This window comes from Miscanthus floridulus, chromosome 1 (genome assembly GCF_019320115.1).
Source record: "Miscanthus floridulus cultivar M001 chromosome 1, ASM1932011v1, whole genome shotgun sequence".
Lineage (NCBI taxonomy): Eukaryota > Viridiplantae > Streptophyta > Magnoliopsida > Poales > Poaceae > Miscanthus > Miscanthus floridulus.
In genome coordinates this window covers 61,898,929-61,916,577 of record NC_089580.1, presented here as the reverse complement: position 1 = coordinate 61,916,577, position 17,649 = coordinate 61,898,929, and the positions used below count along the sequence as shown (strand labels likewise).

At 49.2% G+C, this 17,649-nt stretch overlaps 1 protein-coding gene and 1 pseudogene across 1 annotated transcript in view; both read right to left on the bottom strand.

Annotated features, from left to right (window-relative positions):
• Nucleotides 1-966: 966 nt before the first annotated feature.
• On the bottom strand, nucleotides 967-2,140 carry LOC136457714 (aluminum-activated malate transporter 10-like; annotated as a pseudogene).
• Nucleotides 2,141-7,833: 5,693 nt separating this feature from the next.
• Nucleotides 7,834-17,649, bottom strand: part of LOC136485084 (putative ripening-related protein 6) — a 38,405-nt gene continuing 28,589 nt past the window's right edge. The window contains exon 3 of the mRNA XM_066482033.1: nucleotides 7,834-8,023. Coding sequence (XP_066338130.1) covers nucleotides 7,834-8,023 — 190 coding nt within the window. The remainder of the gene's footprint in view (nucleotides 8,024-17,649) is intronic.

Genomic DNA, 17,649 nt, shown 5'->3' with positions numbered 1-17,649 from the left:
GGGCGTGGGCGTGGCTGCTGGCCTGCTTGGCCAAGGCGTGGAGCAAGGTCGCCGGGTTCGCGAGGAAGGTGTGGTGGATCGCGGCAGATGATCCTCGGAAGGCGGTGCACGGGCTCAAGGTCGGCCTGGCGCTCGCGCTCGTCTCCGTGTTCTACTACACCAGGCCCCTGTATGACGCTCGTCTCCGTGTTCTACTACACCAGGCCCCTGTACGACGGCGTTGGTGGGGCTGCCATGTGGGCCATCATGACGGTCATCGTTGTCTTCGAGTACACTGTCGGTGAGTCGATCGATCGGCTTTGCTTGGCAGAGTCAGTGCATGCAGATGAGCTGCCATACATACGCATGCATGCATGCGTGGATATTGTCTTGACCAGCTGGTCTTTGCATGGGCAGGTGGCAGCGTGTACAAGTGTTTCAACCGGGTCGTTGCGACGGCGAGCGCCGGCGTTCTCGCGCTCGGCGTGCACTGGGTGGCGGACAGATCCGGCGAGCTCGAGCCGGTCATCGTCACTGGCTCCCTCTTTCTGCTGGGTACGTATTTTGCATTTGTCATTGCTTTGTGTGATAGTAATCACTTAACGTATATATGTAGTACCACCCATATGGCCAGACATGTCGACGAAGAGGATCGGACGGCCTATATACACTTATGCAGCCACGTATGTGAATGAATGTACGTACATTACATTTACATGCAGGCACACAAGAACCAAAACTTGTACGGCCGCCAACGCGTACACACGACGTATATATGTAGTACCACCCATATGGCCAGATATACATGTACATACGCGGTGGATGGCGATGGATCCTGTGTCCGTTCTCGGCTGCCCGGGCGCCCGGTACATCACATGGCAGGCAGGGGGCACGGCAGGGGCGTCTCATACGTGTAGCCGTGTCACTGTGCATATACACGTACACGTGCCCCGGCAACACACGAGCGTATGTATGTGTACGTTTAGGGCACGGGACGACGTACACTTCATGTTTATTAGCAGCTCCTCCGATCCACGGAAAATAATAATCAAGGCCTTCAAATAATATATCTAGTAATAATGAAATGGTGTCGCCCGCCAGGCTAAATCTTATCGAGTTCGTCGTGTCTAATCTGCCGTCCTGGTTTGGAGATAGATCGATCGTCGAGGGTTTTCATGGTTATCGATCAAGCCTTATTGCTCGTCTTGTTTTCCGGTGACTCCTCGTCGGTGTCCGGCTCGTTCAATGGGTGCACTTTGATCGTCATCTCGGTCTCTCCCTTCTTGTCATCATCATCGTCGTCGTCGTCGACCTGCTTGAAGCTCGCAAGTGTCGCCAGCTTGTCGACGGCGTCCGCATGTCGCCCTGCAGCTCCTGCACGGCCGTGTTCATGTCCGTCACCGCGAAGTCCAGGGCCCCGAAGGAGGACGTGGTCATGGTGGCGACGGAGCGCGACGACGCCTCCCTGAGCACCCGCGCGCACCACGCGCCCACCCGGGTGCACACGTCGCGGAGGAGGCGCTTCATGTGCGGGGGCGCCTGGACCTCGGCGCCCGCGCAGCTGCTCAGGGCCTCCACGCTGCCCGTAGGGGTGGCGGAAGCTGAACCGGCCGTGCGCGGGCTCCCACCGCGCCAGGTTGGCATGCGAGTCCTCGGACGCCTTGGAGTTGAGCACGCACTTGTACCCGTCCGACAACTTGGACTGCCGCGCGGCCACCTCCTCCGCCTCCGCGAAGTAGTCCTCGACGCAGGCCTCCACGGCGTCCGCGAGCTTGTCCATGTTCCGCGAGGTGAGGAGGTGCAGCTCCGCGCCGGACCACACGGGGCAGATGAGCACCCTGACGGCGAGGCACATGAAGATTCCGATGCCGATGGTGGACACCCGCTGCTGCGCCAACGCCGTGAGCTGGTCGACGCAGTACCCCGACACGGCCACCAGGCTGTACGTCAGGATGAAGATGGTCACGCCGTAGTCGAACCGCGCTTTCACTGTTGGGATGAACCGCGAGAAGGTGGCTGCCGCAGCTGCATACACATTCACTTCTGGTGTCAGTGCTGTATGCTGTGATTTTATACAGATCGAGGGAGCGGGGCTTGTCGATGGGCATACTACTGTACTACAGCCGCTCATGTACTGCAGCCGAAGCCGACGTGCATGCATGCATGCGTGGACCTGCAGTGAACCATTTTAAAAGTTCATGGACCAAAAATGCAGTTTCAAAGTTGATGGACCTAGATGACACAAAACGAAAGTTAATGGACCCAAAAATGCAGTTTCAAAGTTGATGGACCTAGATGAAACTTTACCGAAAGTTAATGGACCTCCGGTGTATTTTACTCTTTATTAATTAATTGGTGAAGATGGGGAGCGGAGGGTTTATGGCAGTGGTAGTGAGATGTGGTGGTGGTGGAAGGAGAGTAGTTTAAGGATGGTATATTATGTGGAGGGAAGGGGTAGGTGGGTGTTAGGACTTGCCTCTGCTCGCTGGCGAGTATATCCTTACTCCAAGACTTTGATTCTCGTACTTCTTGCTTCTATGTCCTGTACTTCTAGATTCCATCGAGTTCTCTCTCCACACCTTCTGCCCTATGACGTCTAGCATCAACAAGCAAGAAAACAACAAGCAAGGCATACAAACAAGCATAATCAATCAAAGAAAAGGTGATGGTCCTAGGTCAGTTGGCTCTATTTGTTTGATGGGTTAATTTCTAAGCCTATCACTACTATGTCAACTTGAAGTAGCAGTTGAATGGAGAGAATCCATCTAACAAGGTGGTTCCTATGGGCTAGGTTAGTGTGGTACGGTTATCTGATGGAAAACCATACCACATTATTAAGTTCCACTATTATGTGAACCTAAAAAGAAAGCCTGACTAAGTCATAGATGACTTGACCGACTTCGTTCTACATGTTCACCGGGGTTTGGCAGGGTTAGCTAGGTGGCTTCACGTATATGTATTCATATACGTGAAGGTGGGGTTAAGTGGTTAGGTACATGCGTATGTACAAATACGGAGGGTATGGGCTAAGTATGCGTGGATGGTGGCTAGGGTTAGCGGCACATACACACATGTGTATGTATGTGCCCGTGGTTAAATTTGGTCGAAGGCGGGACATGGGGTTAGCCATACTTAGGTGTATACCCTAGTGTACATGTGCCCTATACACGGGGTATATCTATGTTGTATTTATCATTTTATGTTAGGCATATACGAGTATATATGTGTCATGATGTACACATACGTGAATATATGGTGGTGGGTACTACTACGGTTAGTATTACTATAAATATAAGAAAGGAAAAACAATCAAACTAGAATTTAAATAGGCACCAAATAATAGAGCAAATGATATCAATAGATAGGACTTGGTTTTAGAATATTTTTGGTGGAAGAATCGAGGGATTTGGATTTAAGGTGAAGGAGATTTTGTTTTTCAAAGATTTATTAAGGAATTGAAAAGATATGGAAAAGAATTTGGATAATATTTCTGGGATTTTGGAAGATGGAAAATGAGTGGGAAAAGTTTGTGTAGGGTCTAGGGTGGCTCTAGTATTTATAGAAACTTTCTGGGAATTTTTCTATGCAAGGAAAATGAGTTTTCACCTCTCTCTGAGTACACTCTCCGGGTGTCCATAACATTTTCCCTTCTATCCAGAGGCTGACGCGTGGGACCAGTCAGGGGTCAGGGCTTGCCGGTACTGTGCCGTGAGCCTGTCCAGTACCCCGTTCCGTAAACCCATGGCTTGGGTCTCGGGTCCATGTGAACCAAGTGCAAGGAGGAGGGAGTAGGAGGTGATGGCAGTGTGTGGCCGACAGGTGGGTCCGACGTGTCGGCTCTAGGAGTTACTAAGACGTAGGCCACCTCCTTCGGCTCCCTTTCTTATGGCGTAATGCCATTGCGGCTCGGGCCCACAGGCAGAGGGGGAGAGAAGGAACAGGGAGGGAACGGCGACGAGACGGCGATGCCGGCACGCCGGTGGAAATAGAGCCTGGGGGCTTCAGCTCACCGAAGTGGGTTACGCTGGTGGTGCTGGTGGCCGAAACTCGATGTGACCAGGCGAACAGTGCTCCTAAAGCCAGGCCACAGTGCCTGGGGTAGTTAGTGGGGACTACGGGTGCTCGAGGTGTCCACGGCGGCTCGCCGGAGCAAGTACAGCGGCGCGGTGACGAGTAGATGCCCCTGCGGTGTGCTCAATCGACCGAGGAGGGGTAGCGTGTGGTCGCAGTTCTCTAGTGAGTGCGTAGCAGGGGTCTTCTTGCCTAGCCATGCCTTGCCTTCGGCGGACAGCGGCCAAGGCGGCTCGGTAGAGGGTTGCGCACGGGCCCAGGGCAATGCAGAAGGGTTGAGGTGGCTAGGAACGGCGGAAGAGGTGGAGAAGGAGGTCAGGGAGCTCACCAACTATCCTAATCGAAATATGTTACACGAAAGAGGAAGGGAGTGGAGCTTGCTCTAATGGCGGCCGCAGTGCCCAGATTTAGGGAAAAATCGAGCAGGGGCTCGGTAGAGGAAGGGAGAAGAGGAAAGAAGAGGGAGATGGTGTGTTATATATAGGCCTAGGCAAGGCACGCTGTGGAGATGGTTGAAGCCGGAGCGCATCGGCCGGGCCTATTTATAGTCCGCCGAGGTCGGTTGCCGCGGCGGCAAGATATTTCCGCCGTGCCTCGGATTTTTCTCTTTTCGCGCACGTGCTCAAGCTCTAAGGCGGTGCGCAACACTGTGTTCCAATCCCTGCTTGGCCAGAAGTGAGCGGGGACCAGAGTGCGGCCATGGCGGCGGCAACGGTCAAGTCACCGTTCGCGGCCGCGTGGCGGGGAGAGAAGAGAGGAAGCTTGCGGGGTCGCCAAGCTTCGTGGGTCCGCAGCGTGTCCTTGATCCTTATTCGCTCGGCGCTATGGCGAGACGGTGGCGAGGTCGAGGCATCGGTATGGTGACGCGGTATTCGCGTCGCTTCGTCCCGGAGACGACGAAGCTGACGGATGGGTCCAGCTCGGCGGTGAAAGAAGAGGGAAGGGAAAGGGCTGCCGGCTGGGGCCTCGCTGTCAGTGGGAAGAGAGGGAAAGGAGGTGAGCTGCGTGGGTTGGGGCAAGCAGGAAGGAAGAGCGCGCACATGAGCTGGGCCGGGGGCGGCCCAATGCGGGGAGAGGGGAGCAGGCTGCTTCACGGGCCAAAGGAGGGAAGAGAGGGATTGAGCCCGGAGGGGCTTTTCCTTTTATGAATTGCTTTTCCTTTTTCCCAGAATTACTTTCAAGCCATTTGAATTAATTTGAATTTGAATTTCAAGGAGAAAAGGTTTGGGGTAATCCAAGGATGGTTTGGAAGGGAAGTGTCAAGGGAAATATTTGGTGCCAATTATAAATTCTAGGGCAACACACATACAATCAATCAACAAGCATTCAAACACATTTCAAACATAAATGCATATGACGAGTTTTGATGCAACGGTTTTTGAAAAGGGTTTTCAAAATAGTTTTTGTAGGAAATAAGCTACTCAAGTTTTAGTTTGTTGTAAAATTTAATAAGTTCAAATTTTTTAGTGAACTGTATCGTGATGCAAAACACAGGGTGTTACATTTAGTCACAATGCCAGTGAAACAAATCGAGCAGAGGTGAAACAAATCGAGCAGATCAGCAGGAAACTATAAATGAAGGTCAGCAGGGAAACTATGAATGAAAAATGTCTCGGGTTACCTTCATATGTGGGAATATCAAAAGGTGGATCCTTTGCTTATCTCAATGAACAGATTTGGCAACGCATCCAAGGGTGGAAGGAGAAAATGCTCTCATGTCCGGCAAAGAGATCCTCATCAAAGCTGTCGCACAAGCAATTCCCACTTTTGCTATGGGGTGTTTTGAATTAACAAAATCGTTGTGTGAGTGTGTGACCAAATAAGCAGCATGATTTCCATGTTCTGGTGGAATCAACAGGAAGGGAAACATAAGATCCATTGGCTTAGCTGGTAAAAGTTGATCTTGCCGAAAAGGGAAGGTGGGCTGGGTTTTTGGGATATCCATGTCTTCAATTTAGCTATGTTGGCTAAATAAGGATGGCGCATTATTAAGAACCCAGATTCTCTGTGTGCGCTAGAGTCCTGAAAGCGAAGTATTTTCCAAATTCGAGCTGCCTTCAAGCCCGCCCAAAAGAAGGTATATCGTACACTTGGAGAAGCATATTAAAGGGATTGACATTTTGAACGAGGGGATAGATTGGAGAATCGGGGATGCTGAGGGGATAGACATGTGGAAAGACCCCTGGTTACCAAAACATCATACTCGACGGCCAATTACTCCTCGAGGGACCAACATTTTGCACTAGGTTTCAGAACTCATTGACCCGATCACTGGGGACTTGGATATTCAACTGATCGATCCGGGATATTTTCTGTGAAGATGATGCGAAGGTTAGGCCCAGTTTAGTTTCCAAATTTTTTTTTTTTTGTCTCCTATAGTAAAAGAGCATGTTTGGACACATACATGGAGTACTAAATGTAGACGAAAAAAAAACTAATTGCACAGTTCTCGGCGAAATCGCGAGACGAATCTTTTAAGACTAATTAGTCCATGAAAAACATTAAGTGCTACAGTAACCTAGCATGTGCTAATGACAGATTAATTAGTATCATTAAATTCGTCTCGCAGTTTCCTGATGGATTCTGTAATTTATTTTTTTATTAGTATCTAAAAATCTCTTCCGACATCTTTCCGACACATCCAATATAACAGTCAAAAATTTTCACATCTCCAACTAAATACACCCTTATTCTTGCCATCCCTCTTACTTCGGAGCAGGAGAACACGCTGGCCTGGCACTATGACCAGCGGGCCTATTTTCAGTCCGAAGTGCATACAAGGTTTGTAGAAGGGGCATTGCTAACAGGCAGCGTCAGAACGGTGGCACTTCCAGTTCGGGCTCGGCCAACAAGCAGGATGACTTGTGGAGCTCTCTTTGGAAGATGGAATTTCCCAATAAAATTAAACACTTTTTATGGAGGATAGCCCACAATAGCTATCTTTTGAGGGCAAACCTTGCATACAGAGGTATGGATGTTGAAAGCCACTGTCACTGTGTGGTGTGCAGCAATGAGATTGAGGATGGCGGCCACCTTTATTTCAAATGTCCAGCAGTTCATCATTTCTGGGCCGAGCTGGGAGCAGATGAGCATAGGGAGCGGCTAACAAAAATTGATTGTGCAAGTGATGCAGTTCGCCACATCCTGTCACTGAACAAGGAACTACAATTCCATCGGAATGTGGACATGGTGGGCCGAGAGGAACAACATCAGGGAAGAGGGACTGCGAAGACCGATCCCCATTAGCTGCGTTGAGGTGTGCGTGTGGAGAAGATGAGAATCCCTTAGTGGATCCACTTCGTTCTTGTATTCAGTTCTTGGTGATTGCCGATCATGCAACGCCCGAGTAATGGAATTCTATTTCCGCCTAAAAAAGTTCTGAACGCCATATTTGACTACCCGTCAAACAAATGCGTGACGAACACATGCCACTGACTAAACAAACCAACGTTTTCAATCTGGGACTACAGACAGCAACAACGGAATGAAGTTGCAACGCAAGTACCGCTTGCAGCTGTATAGTTTTATTCAGTCACTCTAGGACGAAGTCTACCTCAACAGTAGCTACCGACGCACATCAACCACAACAACCGTTCTGTCCCCGTCGATCAGGAACACAACAGTCGATCACAGACTTGAGTTACGTCGTCGTCCGCACAGCAGGGTGCGTGATACACTGACAGAACACAAACACAGACAGCAGCAAATTCCCGCGGCACGCGTGGCGCACACACATCCTTGCCCGGCTTTGCCGGCCGACGACGGCCATGCAGTCGATTTCGATTAGGCGTCGGACCAGGTGACAGGAACCCCACCGATGTTGGTATCGAGCCCGAGCGCGTCCCAGACGGCCTGGGACGTGCTCACCATGTTGTCCTCGCAGCCGCTGTCGGAGTCGCACTCGTCCCGTACCTCGGCCACCACGGTGCGCCCAGTCTGCGTGCTCGTGATGCGGATCGGCTTGCGGCACCGGCTCCCGCCCGCGTACCACACCGTGGACAGCGCCGCGATCGGGTCCCAGTTCCAGCGGTAGTTGATGTGCTGCTCTCTCTCTCCGTGCGGCAGGGACATACGTCGAAAGGGCTCCCCTGCTGCTGCACTATAGCCACGGTAGGAGGAGGCGCTGAAAGGCTCCTCTACCGTACTGTAGCCACAGCAGGAGCAGACGTCAAAAGCAGCCCTACTGTAATATCTAGTCACTGTAGCAGCATGGCAGCCTGGCATGTCTGTAAAGTGAGAAGTAGAGTTATATATATAGCTTTTCACTACAACTCAGTAAAGTGAAAGAGTTCAGTTTTGCCATCTCCTCTGCAGAGCTCCGAGCAATGCCGGTGCTTGTGTTGTGTGTGCTCTGTTCTCTCTCCCTCTTCTATCTCCAGACGTAGAGTGTGTACGAGAACGCCGGTGAGCGGTCGACTCAGCCGTGTGGGAGATCCTGGGCCCAACAAGTGGTATCAGAGCCGTACGAGCGCCGTCGCCGGACTAATCGCTGGCGATGACGGATGGTTTAGAGAAGGGCGACAGCAGCGGCACTGCTGTGACTGTCCAGCCATGACAGGACGTCGTCATGCGCACGGTGCGGAAGGTCAGCAGCACCAGTTGGCCGACGCTGACTCGCACTAACTATGGCGAGTGGACGGTGACCATGAATGTCAAGCTCAGAGCCTGACGGCTCTGGAATGCCATTGACAAGGGCACCGACAACGAAGACGATGATATGTCAGCATTGGAGGCTATCCTCGCTGCTGTGCCAGCAGAGTACAAGTAGCCGTTGGGGACGAAGAACTCTGCTAAGGAGGCGTAGGGGGCCATTGCAGCGATGCGTGTCGGCTCCGACCGTGCAAAGAAGGCGACGGTCCAACTGTTGAAGCAGGAGTACACCACCCTCAAGTTCAAGGATGGTGAGTCGGTGGAGGACTTCTTCCTCAGTCTGCAGTCACTCATCAGCAAGCTAAGGAGCCACGGCGTCACCATCGACAACGAAGAGGCGGTCTCCAAGTACCACCACTCCGTGCCAGTGAAGTACATCCAGATCGCTCTCTCTATAGAGACGATGCTGAACTTGTCCACCCTCACCATTGAGAATGTGACAGGCCGTCTGCGGGCGGTGGATGATCGCATGGAGCAGGCCACAACAACGACGTACAGCGGCAAGCTGCTGCTGACAGAGGAGGAGTGGGCTGCCTAGATGAAGAAGTCTGGGGAAGCCTCCTCCAGCCGTGGTGGCGATGGCAAGCGTCGTGGCAATGCTTCTTTGGAGAAGAAAAAGAAGGTCGACCCCAACGCCTGCCGACGCTGTTGGAAGACGGGCCATTGGGCAAAGGAGTGCCCAAATCGCAAGCAGAAGAAGAAGGCTAAGGCCCATTTAGCATAGGTTGATGAGTATGATAAGGCCAGTCTCCTGATGGCAACGTTCTGTGCACTTCACGACCTTAAGGCCAAGGAGAAGGGAGAGGTAATGGCAGTGGAATGGCACGGAAAGGCTCTGAAGGCTGTCAACCTCGACGAACTACACTCCCAAGTCCGCCTCGGATGAGTGGGCGGCGAGCAGGAGCAGCGGTGGTACCTGGACTCCGATGCCAGCAACCACATGATGGGCTACAAGGTAGCCTTCTCTGAGCTTGACGACAACGTGATCGGCACGGTGAAGTTCGATGACGGCTCAAGGGTGGGGATCCGTGGGCGTGGCACCATCATCTTCAGGTGCCAGAATGGTGAGCACCGCGCGCTGACGGATGTATATTACATCCTACAGTTGAGTTCAAGCATCATCAGCATTGGCCAGCTAAATGAGCACGACAGCAAGGTACTGATCAAGGACGACGTCCTTAGGATCAGGGACCAGAAGCAGCGGCTTCTTGCCAAGGTGAAGATGTCTCAGAACCAGCTGTACTTGCTCGACTTGAAGGTGGAGCAGCCGGTTTGCCTAGCAGCATGGCACACCGAGCAGCCGTGGCTGTGGCATGCCCGGTTCGGCCATCTCAGCTTCGACGCGCTCGGTCGGCTGGAGAAGATAGTCCAGGGCTGCCCCACATCAAGCACACAGGCGAGCTGTGTGATAGCTGCCTGGCCAGAAAGTAGAAGAGGCCGTCGTTCCCAAAGGTGGCCAAGTATCGCGCGGCGGACGCTCTCGAGCTCGTCCACGGCGATCCCTGCGGGCCAATCACGCCATGCTCGGCTCTATTGCTGGAGTGGTCGGTGGTACTTCCTCCTGTTCGTGGATGATTGCAGTCACTATATGTGGCTGCAACTCCTGACGAGCAAGGACAAGGCAACGGAGGCAATCAAGAAGTTCAAGGCACGCGCAGAGGCGGAGAGCGGCAAGAAGTTGCGCGTGCTACGGACTGATCGTAGTGGTGAATTCACTTTGGTGGAGTTCATTGCGTACTGCATGGATCAAGGTGTGGTGTGACACCACACCGCGCCATACTCGCCACAGCAAAATGGCATGGTGGAGCGACGAAACCAGACGGTGTTTGGCATGGCTCGATCCATGATGAAGGCCAAGAGCATGCCGGTAAGGTTCTGGGGTGAGGCAGTGACCACGGTGGTGTTCATCCTCAATTGCACGCCCACCAAGGCCCTAAATGGCAAGACGCCATTCAAAGCTTGGTATGAGTGCAAGCCGATCATGTCTTTCCTCCGTACATTCGGTTGCATTAGCCACGTCAGGAAGACAAAGCCGGTCCTCACCAAGCCAGAGGACTGGAGCACACCGATGGTGCACCGATGGTGCTCCTAGGCTATGAGGAAGGTACCAAAGCATACCGGCTCTAGGACCCACATGGAGGCAAGGTGGTTGTCTCGCGCGATGCCGTATTCGATGAGAAGGCGGCCTAGGACTGAGATAGTCCGGGCACGGGGGAAGCTGGCGGCTTCACCAGCACCTTCGTCATTGAGCACTTGGTCATCCACGGTGGTGGAGACGTTGGAGAGGAGGTGCCGACCACTCCAGCAACAGAGCCGAGCACTCCTGGGATGGTGCCAAGCACTCTAGGATGGGTGTCGAGCGGTCGAGGAGGTGTGCCAAGCACTCAAGGAGTGGTGCCGAGCGGTCCTACAGTGGTGCCAATCACTGCAGGATGGATGTCGAATGCTCCTATAGCGGAGCCGAGAGGTCTTGTAGTGGTGCCAACCACTCTAAGACTAGCGTCAAGCACTCCTGGGGCGGTGCCGAGCACTCCGGGAGGGGTGCCGAGCACTCCAGAAGAGGTATCGAGCACTACAACCAAGGTGCCGAGCACTCCAGGTGTTGTGTCGACCACTCCGGCAGAATATGGGACTCCATCGACATCGATTGAGTTCGCCTCTCCTCCAAGCGACATCACTGATTTCGTGGATGCCTTCCACGATGGTGAGGAGGTGCGGTTCCATAGGCTGGACGACATCATTGGCAGCACAGGGTCCTTAGGCCTAGCGGGTCAGCTGCTCAATGACCCAGAGATGCTTCTTGTCAGTGCAGAGGAACCACCCACATTCACGCTGGCTGAGCATGATGCAAATTGGCGATGGGCGATGATGGAGGAGATGAAGACGATCGAAGAAAAAGAGACTTGGGAGCTCGTCGATCCACCTCTGGGGTGCCATCCGAGCGACCTAAAGTGGGTGTACAAGGTCAAGCGGGATAAGCGCGGTGCCATTGTCAAGCACAAGGCGTGCCTCATTGCCCGAGGCTTTGTCCAGCGCGAGGGCATCGACTTCTTGAAAGTCTTTGCGCCGGTAGCGCGTATGGAGTCTATCCGATTGCTGCTGGCTTTGGCAGCAGCAAAGAATTGGCGCGTCCATCACCTAGACATAAAATTGGCCTTCCTCAATGGCGAGGTGGTGGAGATGTTCTTCGTCAGGCAACCTCTGGGTTTCATCATCAAAGGAGTGGAGCACAGGGTGCTCCGACTGCGCAAGGTGCTCTATGGGCTGCGACAGGCCCTACGAGCATGGAACACCAAGCTTGACGCCACGCTGGGCGAGCTTGGGTTCACGCGGTGCGCAACAGAACACATGCTAAACATGCAGTGACGAGGGAAGGAGGAGCTCGTTGTCGGCGTGTATGTGGACGACTTGATCATTACCGGCGCACGTGCGGAGGACATCGACAGCTTCAAGCGCGAGATGGTGGCTCGTTTTCGAAGGAGCGATCTTGGCGCGCTCTCCTACTACCTCGGCATTGAGGTGAGACAAGGAAAGGAGGCCTTCATGCTCGGTCAGAGCGCATACGCCTCGAAGCTATAGGAGCGGAGCGGCATGGCTAAGTGCAAGCCATGCGTGACTCCAATTGAGGAGCGACTAAAGCTGACGAAGGCCAGTACCACAGCGAAGGTAGATGCAATACTCTATTGGAGCATCATCAGCAGTCTACGCTACCTAGTCCACACGAGGCCGAACATTACGTTCGCCGTGGGCTACGTCAGCCACTGCATGGGGGATCCCCGAGAGGATCATTAGGCCACGGTGAAGCGGCTGCTGCGCTATGTCAAGGGAATGGTGGATCAGGTGATCGTCTTCCCCAAGACCGGCGGAAGTGGTCTATAGCTCACTGTGTCCAGCGATGCAGACATATCAGGGGACATCGACGGACAGCGGAGCACCTCTAGCGTGCTCGTCTTCCTCGGGTTTGCTCGAATCTCATGGCTGTCGCTAAAACAGAAGGTGGTGGCGCTGTCCACGTGTGAGGCAGAGTACGTGGTGGTGGCCACAGCGGCGTGCCAAGCTATGTGGTTGCGCCGGCTGCTGGGCGAGCTGACCGGTGGGGAAGCTTACCCACCAACACTGATGGTGGACAACCAGCCCACCATCGCCCTCGCGAAGAATCTGGTTCTCCATGATCGGAGTAAGCACATCGACGTCAAGTTTTCATCAAGGTGGCAAAGAGCAAAAAGAAAAAGAAACTCCTCAATAAGAATACGGTTGCAAAGAAAAAATAGTTTTCCAATGAAAGGTGTGTTTTGGAATTGTAGAGGTCTGTGTGACCTAGCTAAACATACTTTTTTTGCATGATGTGGCTAGGGATAATAACCTTGATTTTATAGCGCTTTCAGAGACCAATAAAAATAGCTTCTCGACTCAGTGTTTAGAGAACTTTTGTGCGGGGGGCTGATTTTATTTGGCATTGGAGGTGTCCTCGGGGCATGTCTAGGGGATGCTGATGGGTATAAATCAGGGTTGTTTTGAAGTACAGAGTATTGAGGATGGTGATTATCATATCAAGTTTATCATTAAAAATAAAACAGATGGTTATCATTGGCCTCTTTAGTCTGTATATGGGGCAGCACAGGAAGAGCACAAAGAACACTTCTTATCAGAGTTAGTACGAAGTACTAGCTATGGGGATCTCCCCTTCATAGTAGGGGGTGATTTCAACATCATTAGGAACCCGTCTAAAAAACAATTCAAGGTATAACAATAAGTGGCCACTTTTATTTAATGCTATTATTGAGACTTTGAATTTAAGAGAGGTGGAGATGACGGATAGGAGATACACTTGGGCAAAGTATGCAGAGGTTCTGACTTATGAAAAGTTAGACCATATTTTAGTAACAACAGATTGGAAACAAAAATTTCCACTAGCTTCCGTTCAAGCACTTACCCGAGAGATCTCAGATCATACACCTCTTTTATTAGATATTGGGAAACCATCTCATAGAGGAAATGTTAGGAACTTTAAATTCGAGCTAGTGTGGCTGACTAGAGATGGTTTTTTTAGTTGGTTAAAGAGGTTTGGGAATCTAAGAATAGGAGTAGGTCACCTATGGAGAAATGGCAAAATAAAATTAGAAGGTTGAGATGTTTCATTAGAGGTTGGTCTAGGAATATATCCTCACAAAACAAGAAACATAAATATAATTTGTTGTCTAAGATAGATGAGTTGGATAGAAAGGCTGAGATTTATTTGTTTTCACCTCAGGAGGAGGATCTTAGACATCATCTCAAAGGGCAATTAACTAAGTTATTGAGAGCAGAGGAGATATATTAGCTCCAACGATCGAAAACAACAAAGTTATTGCAAGGGGATGATAATACTAAGAACTTCCACCTAGTCGCAAATGGAAGATACAGGAAAACAAAAATCATACAGCTAGAACAAGAAGAGGGAATTGTTGTTGGAGATGTGAATCTGAATAACTGTATAACTGAATTTTATAAAGGACTGTTTGGACCTCATACACTAAATTCTTTCTCAATGGACGAGACTTTGAGGCATGACATACCTCAAGTGTCGGAGGAGGAGAATGAGATGTTGACAGCTCCATTCAGAGAGGAGGAGGTCAAAATGGCAGTTTTTGACATGGAACATAACAAAGCACTTGGTCCGGATGGCTTTCCTGTGGATTTCTACCAATTTTTTTGGGAAGTTGTAAAGCTAGACTTAATGAATCTTTTTTATGAATTCAATGCTGGGAGACTTCCTATTCATAGCCTACACTTTGGGATTATTACTTTGCTACCTAAGATTGCTGATGCGGCCTGAATACAACAATACATGCCAATTTGTTTGCTAAACGTGAGCTTTAAGATTTTTACGAAAGTGCTAAATAATAGAATTTTGAAAGTGGCAGACAAGTTGATAGGACCGTCACAAATGGCCTTTATCCTAGGTCATTACATTATGGAAGGAGTTGTTATGTTGCATGAAATGATTCATGAGTTACATATGAAAAGACAAGATGGTGTGATTTTAAAGTTAGACTTCGAAAAAGCGTATGATAAGATAAAGTGGCCTTTTATTCAACAGGTCCTCAAAATGAAAGGATTCTCACCAACTTAGTGTGAATGGATTTCGAAGGTCATGTCTAGAGGAAGTGTTGCAGTAAAGGTTAATGATAATATAGTCCATTATTTGCAAACTGGGAAAGGAGTGCGGCAATTGGACCCATTATCTCCTATTCTCTTTAACATAGTGGTTGATATGCTGGCTATCCTTATTTCATGAGCTAAAGAGGACGATCATATCCGAGGGGCTCTTCCGCATTTGGTAGATGAGGGACTTTTAGTCCTTCAATATGCAGATGATACTGTCATTTTTATGGATAATGACCTTGAGAGGGCCAAAAATATGAAGCTCTTGCTTTGTGCTTTTGAGCAGTTGTCGGGGCTCAAGATCAATTTCCATAAGAGTGAATTGTTTTGCTACAGAACAGCCAAAGCGAATCAATTCGATTATGCACAAATTTTCGGGTGTGATTTGGGCTCGTTTCTGTTTAGGTATCTGGGTATTCCTATGTATCATAGAAAGCTCATGAATAAGGACTAAAAATATGTTGAAGAACATTTTCAAAAGAGGCTGAACTGTTAGAGAAGTAAAATGTTGTCAGTAGGAGGGACACTAGTCTTGCTTAACTCTGTTTTAAGCAGTCTTCCTATGTTTATGCTTTCCTTTTTTGAATTACCGAAAGGGGTTCTCAAGAAGTTAGACTATTTCAGATCCTGTTTTTTTGGCAGAGCGATGAACATAAGAAGAAATACAGATTGACTAAATGGGAGATAGTTTGTACACCGAAAGATCAAGGGGAGTTGGGTGTCTTAAATTTAGATGTTCAAAATAAGTGTCTCCTAAGCAAATGGCTTTTTAGGTTGTTGAATGGAGATGGGGTTTCACAACAATTACTTAGGAATAAATATCTAAAAAACATGACCCTAACATAGGTTCAACATATGCCTGGGGATTCTCAATTTTGGGCTGGCCTCATGAAGGTCAAGGGGGAGTTCCTCTCGTTAGGCAAGTTCGAACTAGGTGATGGCTCTCAAGTGCGATTTTGGGAGGATGCATGGATAAAACCACGTCCTTTAAAATCGCTCTTTCCTGCACTATATAATATTGTTAGGAGGAAAGGGGCGTATGTGAGAACGATGTTGTCTATGACACCGTTAAATATGGCTTTTAGGAGATTCATGGTAGGTGTTAATCTACAAGCATGCCACGAGGTGGTTGCCATGGTGGCAAATGTACAATTAACAAACCAGAGGTATTGTTTTGTGCGAGGCTACATCAGAATGGATTCTTTTTAGTAAAATCCATGTATAGAGCTTATTAGGATCTGAAGCTATACCTTATAACACTTTAATATGGACACTGAAACTACCTCTTAAAATCGAAGTCTTTTTGTGGTATTTGTACAAGGGAGTAATTTTAACAAAAGACAATTTAGCAAGACGACAGTGGCAAGAAAACAGAAAGTGTTGTTTTTGTTCATCTGAGGAGTCCATACAATATCTACTCTTTGATTGTCATTTTGCTAAATTTGTGTGGCGAACTATTCATATCTCCTTTAATTTGATACCTCCAACTAGTGTGCACAATATGTTTACAGACTGGTTACATGGGTTTAATAGGAAGCTGAAATTTAAATTTCTTGTGGGTGGGAGTGTAATTTGCTGAGTAATATGGTTAACCCGGAATGACATAGTTTTTGACAAGGTCCTAGCACCATCTTATTTGCAGGTTATCTTCAGGGGGACTTACTGGATTAGGTTTTGGTCCCTACTTCAGAAGGAGGAGGATCGTCATATGATGAATATGGGTTGCAGGAAGATTAAGACAACCACGATGGAAGTGTTTGCAAGAAACGGTTGGAGATTCAGTAATAGAATTACATTTTAGATGTTGCTTTGGAAAACTTTACCTTCTTTTTTGGATCAAAACTTTATTTTTGAGATTGTGTGGACCCTTGTGCTTGTGTGATTAATAAGGAACAGCTATATGCATTAATCGATACAGAAGCTGGGATATTAATATATTTCCTTTTCTAAAAAAAATTGATTTCTTGTGGCAGTCGCTCTAAGACAACTGCCACTACAAATTCGATTCAAAATGGAGCATATATAAAATTCGATTCGAACCAAGTTTGTGGAGTAGTGTCGAATACCATTGGGAAGTAGATGGTCTTAATATCATTGTCAGCTTGTCACCTCCTGCCAGCTCAATGGCTTGCGAGTAGCATCGCAACCACTGAGATGGTTCCCTCTAGCCATCGTACTTGTTGAAATGTTGGTCGGCTTGAACTTTGGCGGGAACTGGACGGCTCTCAGCCGATTAGAGAAGCAAGGGAAGTCATCCAATGAATCGACATCCCTGCAGGCTGACTCAGCGTGCCTGTCATCTGATCGGCCATATGAATATGCTGTTAATTAGTGACGCAAGGGAAGTTAATTAGTTCAAGAATTATTGAAACTCCTTCACGACAATGTATATGTAGTCTATTACATTTTAAAAATGTATCTAGGTATAAAAGGTTTTTTTGCGTGTTAGTTCTGTTGACACCAAAATTTGGATCAGTGTAGCGCCCTTGGATTTCATCATTTTTTAAGGACAGCCAAAGTGTCTTCAGGATTAGCTAACCATAAGGAGATCAGGATCAGCTGAATTCCATGATGTCACCGTTTCAAAAACAGGCTGTGCCCATGGAAGATGGCGATCAGGAGCAGAAAAGCATGGTGGACTATGTAGAAGGAAAAGATTGAAATCCAAGTTATCTTAATTTATAATGTTCGTCTTCTTTTATGAATTTACTCGTAGTTAAGCCTCGGATATAAATATTGGACCCAGCTATTGTAATAGACATCTCTCAACGATCAATCAAACTAGTACCTTTACTTTTCGGCTTA